We start from the raw sequence: 17,519 nt of genomic DNA on the forward strand, positions 1-17,519 counted from the left end.
GAGACACCATCCCAGCCGAAAGGACATAAGCCAAATAACCCATTATCACAAAACAAATGTTTAGGTCATTCTCCTACAAAAATTGTTCAACTATGTGACAGATCACTTTCAACATGGCATGAAATGGAAATGTGAGCCCACAATGAAATTGAATTTTCTTTCCACAATCTAAATTGAAATCAGAAGACTAGAAGGATCGAAACTGCAAATGACACAAAACTAAACATTGTGGAGTTCTTGGAATATTTACTGTCAAAAAATAATCAGCAATAAGTTATCAAAGTGGGAAATCGTTTCATCTAATTGAATGTTTCTAGCAAACATACGACATACGAACTAGTTCTTCCCTACCTTTGTATACAATGAGCCTATGGAAAACTAAATCGTTTCTGCAAGTTTACAAAAACATGACCACGGAACAAGGTCCAGTGCAAATTGGGTGCAAAAGTAGCAGATGTCAAAATTTTAAGATTTAAAGATCTATAGAGATTGGGGTGTTCAGAAACATGATGATATAAAAAAAAATGCATGAACAACAAAATACACATATAACAACCTTCTTGAAACATCTTTTAGAGTTTAAGTAGAGTACGGCGTTAATCTTAAAAGTTTTCCTTTTTCATGGGTCATTTCATGTTTCTTTGTATTTTTAGTATAATATACGACAAAGGTCACACGTAAGTGGCAAGATCCATCACAGGAATCGTTCAAATCATCTCTACTTGTGCAATTTGGTCAAGAAACAAATCCTAAAAGAAAATATCACTGATGTTCCCTGGCAAAACTAAATAGAGCATATACATGACGTCGATGTGTCCAATTTACTTAATCCCAACTACGTTTATTCCTCCTTGCAGATTTTTTTAAGGACTGCACCTTTTTAGTTTGAAGCCTCTTTTGTTCCCCAACTTCTGCCCTGCAAAAAATAAATACATTTTTCAATAACTCACAATTGTCTACTCTTGTTGGCCATAGTCTTGGCAATAGAAGATTTTTCCAATATAACAAATTAGCAAACAGAGAAATTCTAAAATTCTCAATATTTTGGGCACCCCAGAATATCATCCATCGATCATTTTATTCCAAGGGAAATTTGTACATTGAACATTCTAATGCTACTTATTCATTTTTATATGGTATATATGACTACGGTATAATTTAACTGTATCGAAAGGAATGGCTAGAATTTCTATCTTTTCAAGAGCATCTCACCTTATCACCAAAGTGGGAAAGGGGAAAAAAGAAACGTGGAGGTTTATGAAAATCTGACTAATACTCTACAAAGTCCACAAAATTCAGTGCAATTAAACGAGGCAATACTGTCAATTCAAATTAGCATAAAAAAGTGGCATTCATAATCCGTTGGATCTACAAATCTTGTCTTTCTAACTACACTACATCCACATATTCAGCAACGATCAGCAATAAAAAACAATTCTCAATCACACCATAATGGCAAATCTATGGAACATGTTCTTCTTGGAGAAATACTAAGAAATTTTAGCAAAGTACTGTTAAACTACCAAATTTGATACAGGTAATGTTAGCATTATTTAGAAAAACATCATTGAAATCAAAAACATTATATTGATCTTGACAGTCTAACCTAAAACAAGAAACTAGTTGCAAATTGTGTTGACATTTTCAGATGGGAGAGTTTTATTGAATTTCATCCACCAAATCCATTGAAGATGTTCACATTACTGAAATTAAAGCTTCTAACGGTTCTTAGTGGGGTGCTGAAAATGTCCATTCAAAGATTTAACAACTCTCAAATATCTCATCGGAAAAGACACTAGTGTACGGAGGGATTGAAAATTCCCCGGCAGCAAAGAGTAAAGGAGACTAGTCTAATAAATTGATTTCAAGTACTGAGTCATTTGTAGTTAGCTAGCTGACTACCTTCCATATTTCAATGCCTCTTCCTTTTGCAGCAACATCTGTGCAAAATCCTGGTTCAAAAACAGAAATCTAATGCCTGAGTTGTCCTTTTCCAAATGAGTTACAGAGATCTAATGCCCAAACTGTCTTTTCCAAATGAGTTAATCACCTAAGATAAAGGGAATTATAGTGATGTTCCTATTATCTCCACCCATGACAAAATGATAAACTGTCTTCAGTTAAAATAATACATATCGTAAAGGATGCGATAAAAAACGTTTAAGAAATTTGTATGTTGTTACCTTATGAAACTGGGTAAGAAATTATAAGCATATAACTCAACACATAATTTGTTTGAGCTGAGCCACAAGCACTACACGTGCTTAAGTTTTAAAAGTGGCAATCCTGTTAGACTGTGTTATGAACTCAATACTCAACAAAGCATGATAAACCAACATACACACATACTCCAAATATGCATGGTGAACGAGGAAAAGAATGACGCAGGCAGAATTGACAAAGAAAAATAAAGATATAAGAAGGTTCCGCGATCATAATCAAGCCCTTAACATTTTCAAATTTTGAAAAGTAGAATCAAAAGATCATAAATGAAGGTACGATAAAAGATGATTGTAAAAACTTTGAATAGCATTGAAGATGCACTAAATGTCGATGAGGTATTATCATAAATATAAGCAATAATTGAGAAGGGTGAAGGAAGTTAATGGATAGCATCACCTTTCAGCCTTCAAATAAGAAGCAAGAGAAGTTAAAAGGTCATCAAAAGATAATTGAGGAAGTCGATATCCTCCTTGAGGAGATAAAGTACATAACAGAGGACCAAAGAAAAATGGGGAAAGAATACATTTAATGAAATTCTCTCCCAATTAAGTGTGAACGAAGAAAAACCACAGAAGATAAAAGTAGATAATAAGATAGAAGAACTGCACAGGTATCCTCACTAGCAAGAAAGCATGAAAGAAATACGAGGAAGTGAACTGAACATTACCAGAGAAATAGATGGTGAAATCAGCAACATTAATGGAATCTGGCATCAATGAACTCTTATGTGATAGGATATTATCCAAGACCAACAACTACAACAGTACTGAATCAAAGGAAAAGAAATATGCAACATCAAACAATCAAGGATTTGTTGAAAGTGTAACTAGTATCGATCTTCATAATTGTTGATTGGCTCATGACATGATGTAATTCTTATGTTCTTGTCAAGAGAACAAAAGGAAATTATTGTAAAGTTCAAAAGAAAAAATATTTTTTACAAGCACAGGTTTCATGCTCTATTTATTTTGTTTATAGGTCAAATCACCCATTGAGTGCTTCTAGGCTTGTGTCATGAGTCATTGTCCTAGTCATCATGTATTAGACCCTTCTTGGGCTCTTTATGTAAAGAAAGAAAAATATTTTTGTATCAAAAATAGGTTTTGTCCCTCCTCCATCAAGTCGCATAGCTCCCTGTCAAGTCAGCCTCATGAAAGTTGTTCGACCTCGCATGAAGACTATATATAGAAGAGACATTCGATATCCATCCAAGAAGCAATTCAATCTACAATCCTAGTTAAGAAAAGAAGTGCGAAAGGCATAAAAGGAAGGTCTATCCCATCGAAAGAGAAGAAAAACCCTAGCGAGGAAGGAAGGAACAATTGACAAACAAGAAAGACCGAAAATATCTATGTTTCTGTCACAAGTTCCAGCAGTTAGGGTTACCACAGGTCCGAGCTATTGCAAGCCGAGAATTTTAGCGCAAGGAAGAGGTCGAGACCCTATTTGGCTTGGTTTTGAAGTGTTTGACTCTATGTTGCACGAAACTTCAAGGAACCCAACGTTTTGGGCTGTACCCGTACCCAAAACTTCGAAACTTGGCCGAAACTCGACCGAAACTCGACCATCATGTAATCATTTATTAGAGTTAATATAGGCTTGTTCTTCCTTCTAAATTGTCATCTATGGGTCTTATTCCCTTTTTTCTTGCAAGATAATGTGTTATTCACTTATTTATTTATATATTTTTTTATATATACATATATGACGTTTCGACCGACATTTCAGCCGACATTTCCATTTTTGGAAGGTGATGTTTCTAAACGTACTCGTTTCGGAAACTCCGAAACGTTTCAGCGTTTCATGCAACTTAGGTTTGACTTGTATTGAGTTTGAAGGTCTTGACTAGACTTTGACTAGTCTTGCTTGGAGGGCCGACTTGGTGGATGGAGGAAGGTTTGTTATTGGTCTAGAGGTCTTGGTTGTCTCATTTTGAATTGGTTCTTGAAGAAGAAGAGAATTTTGTTGGGTTTTCCCCTAGGAGAGGGGTTTTGCCCTGGCTGAGAGCCTGCACATTATGTCCTTTGTTGTTTTGATCTTCATGCTTTTATGATTTAGTAATTGCTTGATGAAAAGAAGATAAAGAAGATAACATAAAGAAGAAATACATCACAAGTAATTATCAAGATAATAAAATCTTTCTTCCTTTATGAATTTCTAACATGGTATCAGAGCTAAGGTAAAGAAGGGAAAAACGCAGCTTCAAGATCACTTGCTCTCTAGTAAGGATTCAAGGAGAAAGAAGAGAAGTTTTGGATTTTTGTTCGGAAGATAGAAGGAAGTCTTGGAAGTTTTGAGGTCTTGGATCCTCCCTTGAAAAAGATATTGGAATAGTAAGCAACCCTTTGAAGATTCAATAGAAGAACTTGTTGTCGCTCAAAATGTATAGGTAAGATGCGACAACTAACAAGTCGGGGGTTGTCACTCTGAACTCTGGCCTCTCCATTCTAGTTGTCTCCCAACAGTGGATTATGGGGAGTAGTCCCTATGGAATTTGAGAATGCAAGATTTGTTGGCAACCAACAAATCTGGGAGACACAACTGAATGGCCTAGCCACTTGGTTGATTTAGCAAGTTTTAGAGATTAGATTAAATTATTGCACGAGACCAGTGCCTTATGGAGTCAAATACTTGCTTTATATCAACTATATACCAAATGACCGGATGAACAATTGTTGCTTGGATATGCTTTTGCTATCCTATGTGCCATGCAAATCCCACAACCTAGGTGAGTTGCAAAGTCTTGGTTTATTTTAGTTAAATGTTTGGCTAGGTGAATCCCTTAATCCTCAGTTGTTTTGAGGCTAGTCTCTAAAGTCAAGGTGAAGCAAGCAATGGCTTGGTTAATGATAACACCCCTTGAAATCTAACTACCCGATGCCTCCAGTGCTGCAAACACTATGGATCTGACGACTACAAGGTCACTGTGTTAACCACTAGAAAGAGTCTATCCTTCGCATACTACAAGAAGAAGGTCGGCCCTATCTTTCTATCAACCAAGCTTATGCTTGGAGGTTAGTTAATTTTGGAAGGTTTAGGCCTAGTATGCAAATACAAGATGATGAGTGCTCTTAAGGTGAGATTACTTATGATCTTATGTATCCAATTACAATGACCTTTAAATCACTAACAATGAAATACTCGGACAATTAGATGAATAAGAATCTCAACCATAAGAGGAAAGTGCTTAAACTCAATGGTGCCAGAAAATGTAGCCAATAGACAATTGCTTAAGTGATAAATGAGAAAAGAAAATATAATCAACAAGAGATATTCAATTTAATCGTGAACTATAAATCCACTTATCTAATGGTAATAGAGCATTTATCCACAATGTCACTTGGAACAATTACTCAAGGCACTTATCAATTAATTAGAACACTTATGTGAGATGACGCAAGAGTGAAGATAGATTCCAATGATGTAAAACAAAACTATAGATCAGCCAATAAACATGAAATTGCAGCAGTATAAAATGACCCAGATGACGCAAGAGTGAAGATAGATTCCAATGATGTAAAACAAAAATATAGATCAGCCAATAAACATGAAATTGCAGCAGTATAAAATGACCCAATCACACAATTAAATACTTATCCAAGATTCATAAAATGTAAGGAACATAGACCAGGTGAAATGAGATAAGCTTCAGCTCTTTTAGCACTGTTGCAGATCTTTATATCAGACCTTACACTAATGTTAAAGCTCTTACAAATTATGAATTACGCCCAAACATATAAGCCCAATAAACACAAGTGACAGTATAAATGCAAAATATGATTGTTAATGAGCTATTAAGTCATTCTTATGAACTTAATAACTGTTGTAACTCAAATGTAGATGGCTGTAGCATATGAATCAGATTTGAAAATTAATTAAACAACTCACAAAATCCACTTGCATGCAATCAATATGATCCAAGATTTAATCTTTAGTGACTCAGGAGTATTCTTCAATGTCTTATACTAGGTTGCACGAAACGGGGAAACGGGTACAAGTTTTCGAAACGGGAAGCGATACGAAACGCGACCTCTCCAAATTTTGGAAACAGGGAAATGCAAATATATATATATATATATATATATATATATATATATATATTGAAAATATTTAAATATATATATATATATATGTGCAATCATAAAGCATAAATGATGCATTATAATTTATTACACTTAAAAATTAAGATTTAATTTACATCACATTTACTCATGAATGATCACATAATGAAAATAAAAATATCGGAATATCCAAAAGCAACCTTTATTATATATCCAAATCTCAAAATCAGCCTTTATTTATATTAATATATGAGGCTGCAAGTGCAATAAAGACTATAAGGCTGCAAGAGAGAGATTCAAATCAGGATTTTCTGCATCCACATCCCATTCTTTAGAAGGACCACTGTTGTATTGGGAGTCTCCTCCTACATAGTCGAACGACCTTAGTGCTCTTGATTAAATACAAGTTTCATACCCTAGTACCCTACATGAGTTTCCCCTACATAGAGGGCTTGGTTTTCTTGATTAAATACAAGTTCCATACCCTAGTACATGATAAAATCCAATGGAAACTTTGCAATCCCCCCAATCCTGAAAACTTGAAAAATAGATAAGTCTGCTGGATTTTGAGTGAGATCTAAAATTTTACTTTCTCCATAAGAAATCCAATGAGGGCGAAACCACTCCCAAACATCCTAAGCCATTTCATGGTAATGTTAAAAATTTAAGTAAAATGATGAAAATGAAAAATAAAAGAGAATATCACTTTTACTTTAAGAATTTAACATTACCATAAACTGCATATGCCTCAAACTTCCTGATGAACTGCATATCAACACTAGGGCAAAAATTCACTTTTATAACTTTAGACACGCATCTAGAAGCAGCTAGAAGTCACTAACATACCCTAAAAATAAATTAAAAAACAAATTAAAGACAACAAAAAAAAAACACAAGACGGCCGTGAAACGCGTTTCCGGCCGTATTGGCGACGTTTCCATTTCGGGAAACGTGGCAGTACGGCCGGAAACGCGTTTCACGGCCATACCAAATGCGTTTCCTCGTTTCGTACCAGTTGACGTACAAAAACAAACCTCTGTACCATGTTTCCTGCAACATAGGGCTTATATGATCAATTAGTGGATTTAGGCTTAGATTTAGAGTGTTTTAGTTACTGAATACACTGCTGTAATAAATGATTTATGATTTAGATTTGCATAACAGAATAGAAAGAAAAATATGGAGGAAGAGAGCAAACCCCTGGGCCTAATGGCCTAGTTTAATGACTAATTGTCCTCCAAGTGATTTGGGACTTGGGCCAATAACCTACAACACAAATTTGCCAACTAAAAACCAATGGATCAGCCCTTTTATGACTGCAATTAGGGCATTAATGGCTGGTTGAGGCCTTGAATGGCACTTTTGGCCCTTGAAACCATAGCCCAAGAGGCTAGTAAATCTGCAAAACCAATTGTTAGCCAAATAAACCCAAATTTCTAAATTTAAATTGCTAGGAACCAATGCCAAATGGCCTCCAAGGCCTGCAGCTGCCCAAGAAAAGGCTCCAAAGGCCTAGCAGCTAAGGGAAAAGGCCTCTAGGGCCTGCCACAAGCCCTCTAAGAGCTATGGCTTAGGGGAAATGCCCCGTAGGGGTTACGGCAAGGGCTAAAGGAGGGGGCTGAAGCCTCGATGAGGCTGGACGGTTCCCTTGGAGGGAGGTTGAGGCCTCTAAGAGGGAAAAAAGGGGGATGACTAGGGCTTAGAAGGCTAGGCTAGCGCCTCCAAAATTTTCCCAAGACCTGCAAACAAAAATTTTCTCCATGAAAACGCTACAAAAATGTTGAATGTTGAGCCTGCAAATTTATTTGAGACTAGATCTTACCCTCAAGAGCCTAGATCTAGCTCAAAGCCCCAGCAAACTTTTTCTCAATCACCTTGAAGCTCACCTGCACAAATGAATCAAAGAATTCCCAATCCCCAAATATATACACAAAAAATGACAACCCCAAAATAAAACCGCAAGTGCTGCAAAACAAAATAGATTAGAAATAATTTACAAATTTTATTTTACAATATATTTACAGATATACAATGTTTTGCAAATTAAAATTTTGGAGAAATATTTTGGTAAATAGCAATGGATAAATGTAATTTCCGAAAAATTAGAATATTGGCCACAAACCCTTCTACAAAATTAAAATACCAAGTATAAATCTTAGAGCCCAAACATAGTCGGCTCTTCCCCACAGTCTGTGGACTTGGAGCTCAAGGGCTAGTGTACTTGTAGCTCTCTATATTTTTTCTCAAGTGAAATCGCTAGATCATATGGTGAAAGAGATCACCTATCATAAAAAATATATTTTACCAATAGAATGTTCTTATCACCGACAAATGAAATAACAATTCATATAAACCATTTAGCACAATATTGGATAGCACATAACTAACACATACCACAGATCAATGGAAGAAGAACACCATGAATTGAACCCCAAAGTCTTTCTATTATGATATAGAAACGTTCTCAGCAGAGAAATCGCTCAATACCAACATTACAAAAATTACATTATCTAGAGATGCCAAATAGAAGTAAAATGACTTCTATTTATTGAGAAACCCTTCCAAATGGAAAATAATGGCTAGTTGGCTTGATACCCGTCAAAATAATATCGACCATTGAAAATAGCTTGATGATCTTTTAATCTCCAACGTCGAATTTTTAATTTTGAGGAAAAATTCATATTTTTCTTCAAACTCACTTTTAAAAGTATGTCTAACAAGCTTTCTTGAGAAAAATATATAGTGTTTGCAAGTCCCCTGATCCTTGGGCTCGAAGTTCACAAATTGTGGGCATGAACTAACTTTGTTTGGACTTCAGATATTTGTTGTGGTTTATCTAACTTCACTAAGGTTGCAGCTTGCACCTAATTTCAAAAGTTTTATTAGCTATTTATCAAAGAAAAACTCTAAAAAAAATTATTCTCAAAATTTACTTTAAAACCCTTGTATATTTGTAAATTTTGTAGATATATTTGTAAAGTATATTTTTTGTAAATTATTTCTAACTGGAATTTTGGGGTTTTAAGATTTTGTATATATTTGGGGTTTTGTGTAAGAACCTAAAATTCTAAAATCAGAATATGTAATTTAACACAGAATTTAAATAATTTAACTAATGAAAACCAACCTGTCTGCTCTGCTGTGAAGCTCTACTGCAATTGTTCTACTGTAATTTTGTCCTGGCTGCAATTCTTGTTCTGGCTACATTACCAAAACGGCCAAAACCACCCTGCCGAACTGGGTACAACCTGGGTACACAGTTTCAGAATGCTTTCCAATCGAAGCAATCTGATCCCCTGTGCCCAAAAACTCCAGTACAATCAAAACTCAAAACTCCAGAGTGTCTGTATCTCTGTGTTAAAATTGAAATTGTTCTCTGTTTTTCCTCCCCCCCTTCTCAAGATTTCCTTCCTCCTTTTAATTCCCCGTCCACCGCCTTCCTCCCATCTCCGTGTCATTATTTTGATACGTGTAATTTTATAAAACCAAATTTATTTGATTTTGTTGATTTTATTCGGATATGGAGATTTGATTTGATAAAGTTTATTTATTATTTTAATGAATTAATTTGATTTATTTAATTTATAATTTTAATTAATTTATATTATTATTTTATTAATTTTAAATTTTAAATTTTAATTTGTAAATTAAAATTAACATTTTCTGTTAGTTTAAGGATTTATCATATATATATGATATTCTGGTGAGGTATTAATTCATTACCTTAATTTATATCTCCTCCTGTAGTAACTAGCTTATATATAATGCGATACATGCGGGTCCATGCATATGTAGCTATCGTATGAAGGTCTCGTATGTATGCTAATACTCGTATTTTACTTATAGTTATAGGTGGGTCATTACATTTTGGGTATTTGTGCATCCATTTTTGTAGGTGAGATCAAGAGGTAAAGTACGGAATAGAGCTAGATCTAGGCCCTTGAGGGTAAGATCTAGTCTCTAAAATTTTTTGCAGGGTCAATCATTGAAGAATTTGCAGCGAATTTCAGATCTGAAGCAAGATAAATTTTCTAACGTAAGCGTTTCATTTTTAAGGTCTCTCGGGCCCAGATCTAGCTCCTCCAAGGCCAGTGTCCTCCTCTTAATCCCCTGCGTCAACCTTCTAGATCTTTGCGCCAGGTTTCAACTTCTCTAAGGTTGGTCGTGAGCCCTAGGGGCCTCAGCCTTTCCTCCTATAAATGTCGCAAGCCTCCTTCTCCCTCTCGGCCTTCTCTGTTGCCCTTCTTCCCTTCTTCTCAGCCTCCCTCCTCCTCCGTGGCCTCTCCTCTTCCCTCCTCGACCTCTGTCCTCCTCTGCTTGCCCTCGATCCCCCTTCTCCCTTAGGCCGCAGCCCTAAAGGGCTTATAGCTGCCTCTTTTGAGGCCTCCTCTAGGGTGTCGCAGGCCTTAGGGCCTCAAAACCCTAGGCCGCAGCCCCTAGTGGGCCTTTCAACACTTCCTAATCCCAACAACAGCCCCTTTTGGGCTTATCGTGAGGCCTACTAGGCCTTTTAACCTAACCGCAAGCCTATTTAGGCCCCTTCCCTTCATCTTTGGCCTCTTCCTTTCCATCTCTTGGCCCTAATTTGCGCTTGTCTATCTCTAAAATTTTTGGGACTGATTCCTTGGTGTATTTTTGCAGATAAAATTGGTTTCGAGCTTGTGTTTTGAAGTATCAAGTCATTGGGCAAAATTGTGCACAAGTTGGGCTAATAGGCCTCAAGGCCTAGGGCCTAGGGTTTGCTCTCTAAACACTATTCTCTCATTGTTTTACTACAGTTGTAAATTCCAATTAATAGCAGTGACTTAAAAGCCCCAAGAACACATCTAATTGGTCAAAATAGTCCAAAATTTGCATAATAAAATTTTCCTAAATTTTTGGCCACTTAGGCATTGCATATTTAGCTTAGATCTACATTTTAGCTTGCTTGAATATCTTTGCATAATTGTGCAACCAGATCTGATATTTTCTGAATATCACATCATAAAAGCCCAAAAAATCTAATTTTTAAGTTTGGCAAGCTTACTCTAAGTTTTGGCATATTTGGTACTTGTTAAAGCACTAATAGCTCATCGTTTACATATTTCCTTACTGTTGTAACAGGTCATTTCAGATCTGATATATGTTAAACATAACATCTTAAGAGGGTTAAGAACTCAAAATTTCATATTGGTTAACTTGTTCTAACACTTAGCAATTGTTGGGCACAATTTGACACAGACCCTCACATCGATATCTCATCGACTTCACTCTTGTTTCTCTGTTGTCATAAGTACTTTTCAGATTTGATATAACATCAAAAGAACTCCTCATAAGTGGTTTTTTATTGTTTCATGCTCTAAGTGATTCATTGTGAAGAAGATTTGTTGCTTAAACATTGGGATCTAACGTTTACTTGTCTTGTGTTGGCTATAAGAATTGTTAAAATTTTGCACTAAAAAACTCACATATCTAAGCATTTATCTTCTAATCTTGCTAATAAGATAAGACATTTTGCCACTGAGATCTAACTGACATTTTGGTTGAAGGATTGTTATAGTAATCCAAGCTTATAATCTTGTGCTAAATCTTGAAAGACTTTGGTGATTTTATTGTCTATCTTGAGTAATTGGCATCTTGTGGATTTGATATTGGCATTGTTTAAGAGCATCATCATTGGCATTTATCTTGTTAAAGTACCTTGGAATACCTCTAATCATTGTTGTATTGGATAAGTTGCTTGATTTAGTGATCACATTAGCAATTTAATAGTTGGCACTTTCTTGGTTATAAGATTGCATTTGATTTATAAGTACTTTTGTCTTTTAAGATTCATCAATAACTTAAAAGTACTCAAACAAATCTTAACCCAAGAAATTCACTCATAATCATTGCATAAGCATTCTAGGCTTAGTTTGCATTGAAAACTTACCTCCAAGCACAAGCTTGGTTGATAGACTCCTAGGACAACCCTTTCTCATCTAGCTTGAGGGATTCAACCCTTCTTAGTGGTTAACACAATGACCTTACAGTCGTCAGAGCCACAGTCTTTGCAGAACCGGAGGCATTGGGTGGTTGGAACACAGGGGGAGGTATCATTAATCAAGCCTTTGTTTGCTTCCCGTTGGCTTCCATACCACAACCTACACTAAAAATTGATCTCAAAATAGTTAAGGGAAAGGTTCCATTTAGACTAAGCATATAATCTAAAACTAACCAAGATCTTTGCATCACACTTATATTTTAGGACTTGCACTTCATATAGATTAGTTATTCATCTAAGAAGTAGTTGTCCATCCGGTTACTCTGGTCATAATTTATAATAAGCGAGAATTTTAACTCCATAAGGCACTGGTCTCAATTTCAAATCTAATTACATCCTTAAGTCTTACTAAATTTTCACCAAGTAACTAGGCCACTCAACTGTGTCTCCCGGGTACCCCCCATAGCTTGTTGTTGGGAGACAGCTAGAATGGAGTGGGCGGGGATCAAAGTGACAACGCCCGCCCTATGCAGTTGTCACAGTGCATGTACAAGCTGAGCGACAACAATTTTTGGCGTCGTTGCTAGGGACAAGTTTCTTGTTGTCGGGGTTCGCAACAATTTTCAATCCTTCATTTTTCCATCTTTTCATTTTAGCTACCAACGCCACGACATTTTTGGCACCATGTCGGGGAACATTTTATTGGACCTTGGTTTTGACGACATTCTCATCAATCTTCGTAATCTTCTAATCTCTTTCGCCATTCATTAGCCCATCAAGCGGCACAGCATTTTTTGGCGCTTCTCTTTCATCATTCTTCGTCACCTTAACTTTCTTCCTTTCACTAATTCTTTCATCTTGTGTACCTCCACCTTTAGCACTTGGACATTTAGGTTGATTTCCTATTTGGGTGGCGACTCCACTTATTCAACCATTCACAAGAGCTTAATCTAGAAGGAATCTTGGTAGCTTGGTTAACCCCACTCCCAATCCTAAAAAGGTTCTAAGAGCCCAGTTAAACAAATTACATTCTAGAGAGCTTTTATTTTTTCTCAGACAGGAAGCTCTCCTTGATTTCTGTTGACCACTAAATGTCAACGACCCATAGCAGTACACCTCCTTTTTTCGCAAAAGGGGTAGTGCGGCTAGCGCCTGATGGATATGTCTGTGTCGTCAAGTGATCATCATCAGCCTGATCATCATGTTATAATGTAAACCCTTTCTGCATGTATATGATGTAAATAATCTCAGCAGAACCGTGTCATGTATGTAACAACCTAGGTAAACCTACCTTTCAAGTGACGATCTCCATTCTGGGAAGTTTTTTGTCTCACTGATCCATTCTCGAATGATTGGCAGAGTTTTTCCCCTCCAGTCTTACCTCAAAGCTGGAATGGATTTTGTCACTAAGATCTTAAGAGAGTCCCAGTGTTCTAGATCGAGTCTATGTAAAAGTATTTTGGGAATAATCCTAACTATTTGGTTAGGTTATTTTATCACAAATTGCTTGGTCTGCTGAATTATATTTGTGTCACAGAAATGGGTAGTTTTTGAGGGTCTATTACAAAAGGGTTTTCCCCCTTATGATATAAAAATTATGAAAATCAAGATGTAAAGCGTCTTGAGGGCTGGAAAAAGAATTTATCCCCTCATAGGTTAATTAATTAAATTTTCTAGCCAAAAATTAATTAAAATCGTAAACCAGAAATATAATTAATTCTAGGCCCTAGGTAAATTTAAATTCTCCAAAGGCAAAATCCGTCGATCCTAAAGAATTAAATTTTAAAAGGTCTCAGGACTAAGGTAAATTAATTATTTTGATAAATTTTAAAACTTTGATCCCTAGGGGTTAAGTCAAAGTCAATTTTTTGGGGAAACTAACTCAAAAATTCTATTTTTGAGTTAATTAAAATGCATTTAAATAAAAATTTCTAATTTACTCAATATTTAAATATTTCGACAGATGAGATTAAAAGAAATTTTAATCTTCATCAACGATCAAGATTGCTTCAACGAGGACCACTCGAACTAGCCATTGAAGGATTTATCTTTAAATAGAAAGTCATTTGTCTGTCAATCGATCCGATCTTTGAGTCGTGTGCTTAGAAAGAAGCTCTGGTATAATTTTTTTCTGGATAATAAAGAAAGACTTTGGGGTTAAATTCTGTTGATGTTACTCTTCATGGGAATACTGTAAGATGTGTTATTTTCATGCATAACTTTTTCTAGAGCCATTGATGATAGCTTTTGGAGTGATTTGAGTACAAGTATCTTCCTAAGTCGTTGGGGTTTGAATAATAATTTAAATTTTGAACATAATAGCAAGTATCTCTATTTGTCAAGTTTTATTGTTATTTTTTCGCTCTATTTTTAATGGTTGGATCGATTTTTGTAGGGAAATCTTGATTTAAATCATCAGGCATTGGGGGAAGTTTTCAGTGGAACCAGCCAACACTTGATTCGTATTTTCTAAAGAGCCCAGCGAAATTAGTTTTGGACTTATCATAAGATTTTTGTTGGTGATGCATGAAGGGTTTCGAGTTAACACCTCATTTAAAATTTAAAAAATCTTTTAATTTTTGTGCAGCATAATGATAGATCTGGCTACTTAGAGCCTTCAACTTGTAATTATTGTTATTTAACTCGCGTTTTGGGTTTCTTTTAATTTTATCATTGTATATATCGTTTCTGGGTGTTTCATTTTTGTCATTACAGGTACAGATCTGAAGGATAATTCCTGTTTGAAGCTAGATCTAGGCCCTAGAGGGTAAGATCTAGCCTCAATATTATTTTGCAGGGACATTTTTTAGAAAAAATTTACATTCCTAAGGGTTTAAAAATTCTTAGATCTGAAAATTTTTATAGGGGTTTCAAGGATAAATCTGAAGCAAAAGGATACATCATTTTAAATCAAAATTTTTAGAAATTTTTCTTTCAAAGGTTTGAGCTACTCACTTTTGGCTAAATTTTTCGCTACTTGCTTTGGGCTAAATTTTTCTTTCTCTGGGAATTTTTGAAAAAACAAATTTACTGCCTGGGGTTTTCGATCTATTGCAAATTTCGAAAAAAATATTAGAAACCCCTTATTCCTCCATTGTTGTGGCTCGATCATTACCTTTCTCTGTCGCAGCTCCCACAAGCTCTTCATCCAAGTACTGCTCCCGCATGTACTTTACCTATGTCTCTCCTTGCCTGCAGCCCATCTTACCTCCCTCGAGCCCTTCCTTCCCTTTCGCATTCTCCTTATCTGCTTCCTTTCGTTTCTGCTCACCCTCCTTTTCTCCGCAATTTCCATCCCTCGCCTCATCGCTGCCATCTGTGTGCTGCTTAAACTCCCTCAACCAACAACCATCCTTCATTGCTACCCTCGTTCTTCCATTCCCTTCTTGTGGATCTGCAAAACCTTCCGCTACCTCTACCTACACGTTGTGGCTCCATCCTGTCGTAGCTTCCTCCTGCAGCTACCCTCTCGACCTGCACTGCATACCACAAAACAATTCGATTTTTTTTATTTGTTTTATGTTTGATGTATGCATTAGGTTTAGGTTTTAATTTTGATTTTTCTTCTTTATGTTAGTTTAGGTTAGGATTCAATTATTAAATTTTCTTTTTTCTTTTTTTGTTTTTGACTTTTCGATTTTTTTTATTTGATTTTTATTTTGTTTTTGTTTCACATTTTTTTTTATACCCATGACTTTGATTTCTGTTTTGATTACCTTTTTTTATGATGATGATGATGATGATGATGGTTAACGTCCGCTGAGACCAAACATTGGTCTATCGAACCTAAAGAAACAAATTATTTATTTTGATTTAATATTTTATTCCTATGCTCAAAAAGCTTGGAGAGAAGCCTCCCGAACTCACTATAATTTTGACATTGTAAAAGGCTAGGAAGGTCAGTATTGTAACAAAGATTGTGAAACTGAGATCTAATGTGGTTGTACGCAGGGCACTCTAAGAGGGAGTGGTTTTCATCCTCGATGTTCCTATTCTCACATATATGGCAGATCCTTTCCATCCATGGCATTTTAGGAACTACCCAACAACCTGTTTCACTATGGAGCTCATGAGAATTCGTTCTAATCTTTGCTATATTAATTTTCTTCTTTGAGCTAGTTAAAATAGAGAGATGCTTTTGATCTTCTAGGGTGGGGTTGATGACCTTCATATAATAACTTAATTATCTTTTAGCCGCTAAGTCTTTCTCACACCACATTTTTTCTTTGAACTTAGAAGGAACAATATCTTTAATGTTGTTTATGTTTTGCAATGCATCATTCTCGTTGATCTCCCAATAGTTTAAACAGGCCCTTGTGTCTTTATGCCACCCCCGATTGAGCCTTAGGTGGTTTTGGCTAGAATTTAAAGCTAGCCTAGGAAGTCTATGATCGTCTATGTTATTGAGTTTGTGCTTGTACAGCAGAAACCTAATCATAGCTAGGCTCTCAATTGGGGAAAGACCTGCTTCTATAAGGAGAATAGGATAGGGTGTATTACTTTTAATTTTCAGGTTATAAGTTATAAAACGCTTCTGGATTTGCTCAATCTTTCTCCATGATTCTCTGGAGACGCTGCAACCCCAAACCTCACAGCCATATAAGATAACAGGAGTGACTAAAGTTTCAAAGAGGAACATCTTTTTATTCCACATTACGAGGTTTGTTGTTTTACAATTATTTTCAAGACCAAAATAAGCTTTCCACCCCACATTAATCCTTTTCTCAATGCTATGGTTCCAGTTGAGCTTGTGATGAATATCAATTCCTAAGTACTTGTAAGGATACACTTCCTCCAAGTTATTATTGTCATACATAAAATTAGCGTAAGTGTCCTTCTTGGATTTGATAGTCATAACGTTTGTTTTGTCAGTGTCAATAGTCATACCCATGGTAGAGCAGAAATCCTTAAGAATACTGAGTTGCTTATCAAGATCAGATGGGCACCTTGCCAAAAGAACAATATCGTCAGCATAGAGAAGAAGGATGACGACTATCCCAGCTAAGATCGTGCCATCTGATCCGGATTTAATTAGGAACGCAACAAATTACAGAGATAACCATACACACAAAGATGCAGCGGAAATAATACTTCATTTTATTAATGGAAAATACTGAAATATGCTTACAACCAGAAATGGAAATAAACCAGCTAGGGCGATGGTAGCTTATCTCTGAGAAGAGATGTGGTGGCTACATGCCTTTGAACTGTGTTAAAATGAGGCTCGAAGGCCTATTTATTGTTGAGAAACAATGAAAAACCCTTAACATTCC

General features: G+C 35.9%; 1 protein-coding gene across 2 annotated transcripts in view; it reads right to left on the reverse strand.

Moving 5' to 3' along the window:
* Window positions 1-547: 547 nt before the first annotated feature.
* LOC149246344 (uncharacterized) overlaps window positions 548-17,519 on the reverse strand; it is a 205,086-nt gene continuing 188,114 nt past the window's right edge. Inside the window, exons 8-9 of one of the 2 annotated variants that reach the window (XM_089455674.1) lie at window positions 1,903-1,952; window positions 548-916 (exon numbers count right to left, since the gene is read on the reverse strand). In XM_089455674.1, the coding sequence (XP_089311800.1) occupies window positions 1,913-1,952 (40 nt within the window). In that variant the 3' untranslated portion in view covers window positions 548-916; window positions 1,903-1,912. The remainder of the gene's footprint in view (window positions 917-1,902; window positions 1,953-17,519) is intronic. The other variant, XM_089455673.1, reaches the window with a different exon arrangement.

This window comes from Pinus tabuliformis, chromosome 7 (assembly GCF_031772625.1).
Source record: "Pinus tabuliformis cultivar Carrire ecotype Pingquan chromosome 7, CPIR1, whole genome shotgun sequence".
Taxonomy (NCBI): Eukaryota; Viridiplantae; Streptophyta; class Pinopsida; order Pinales; family Pinaceae; genus Pinus; species Pinus tabuliformis.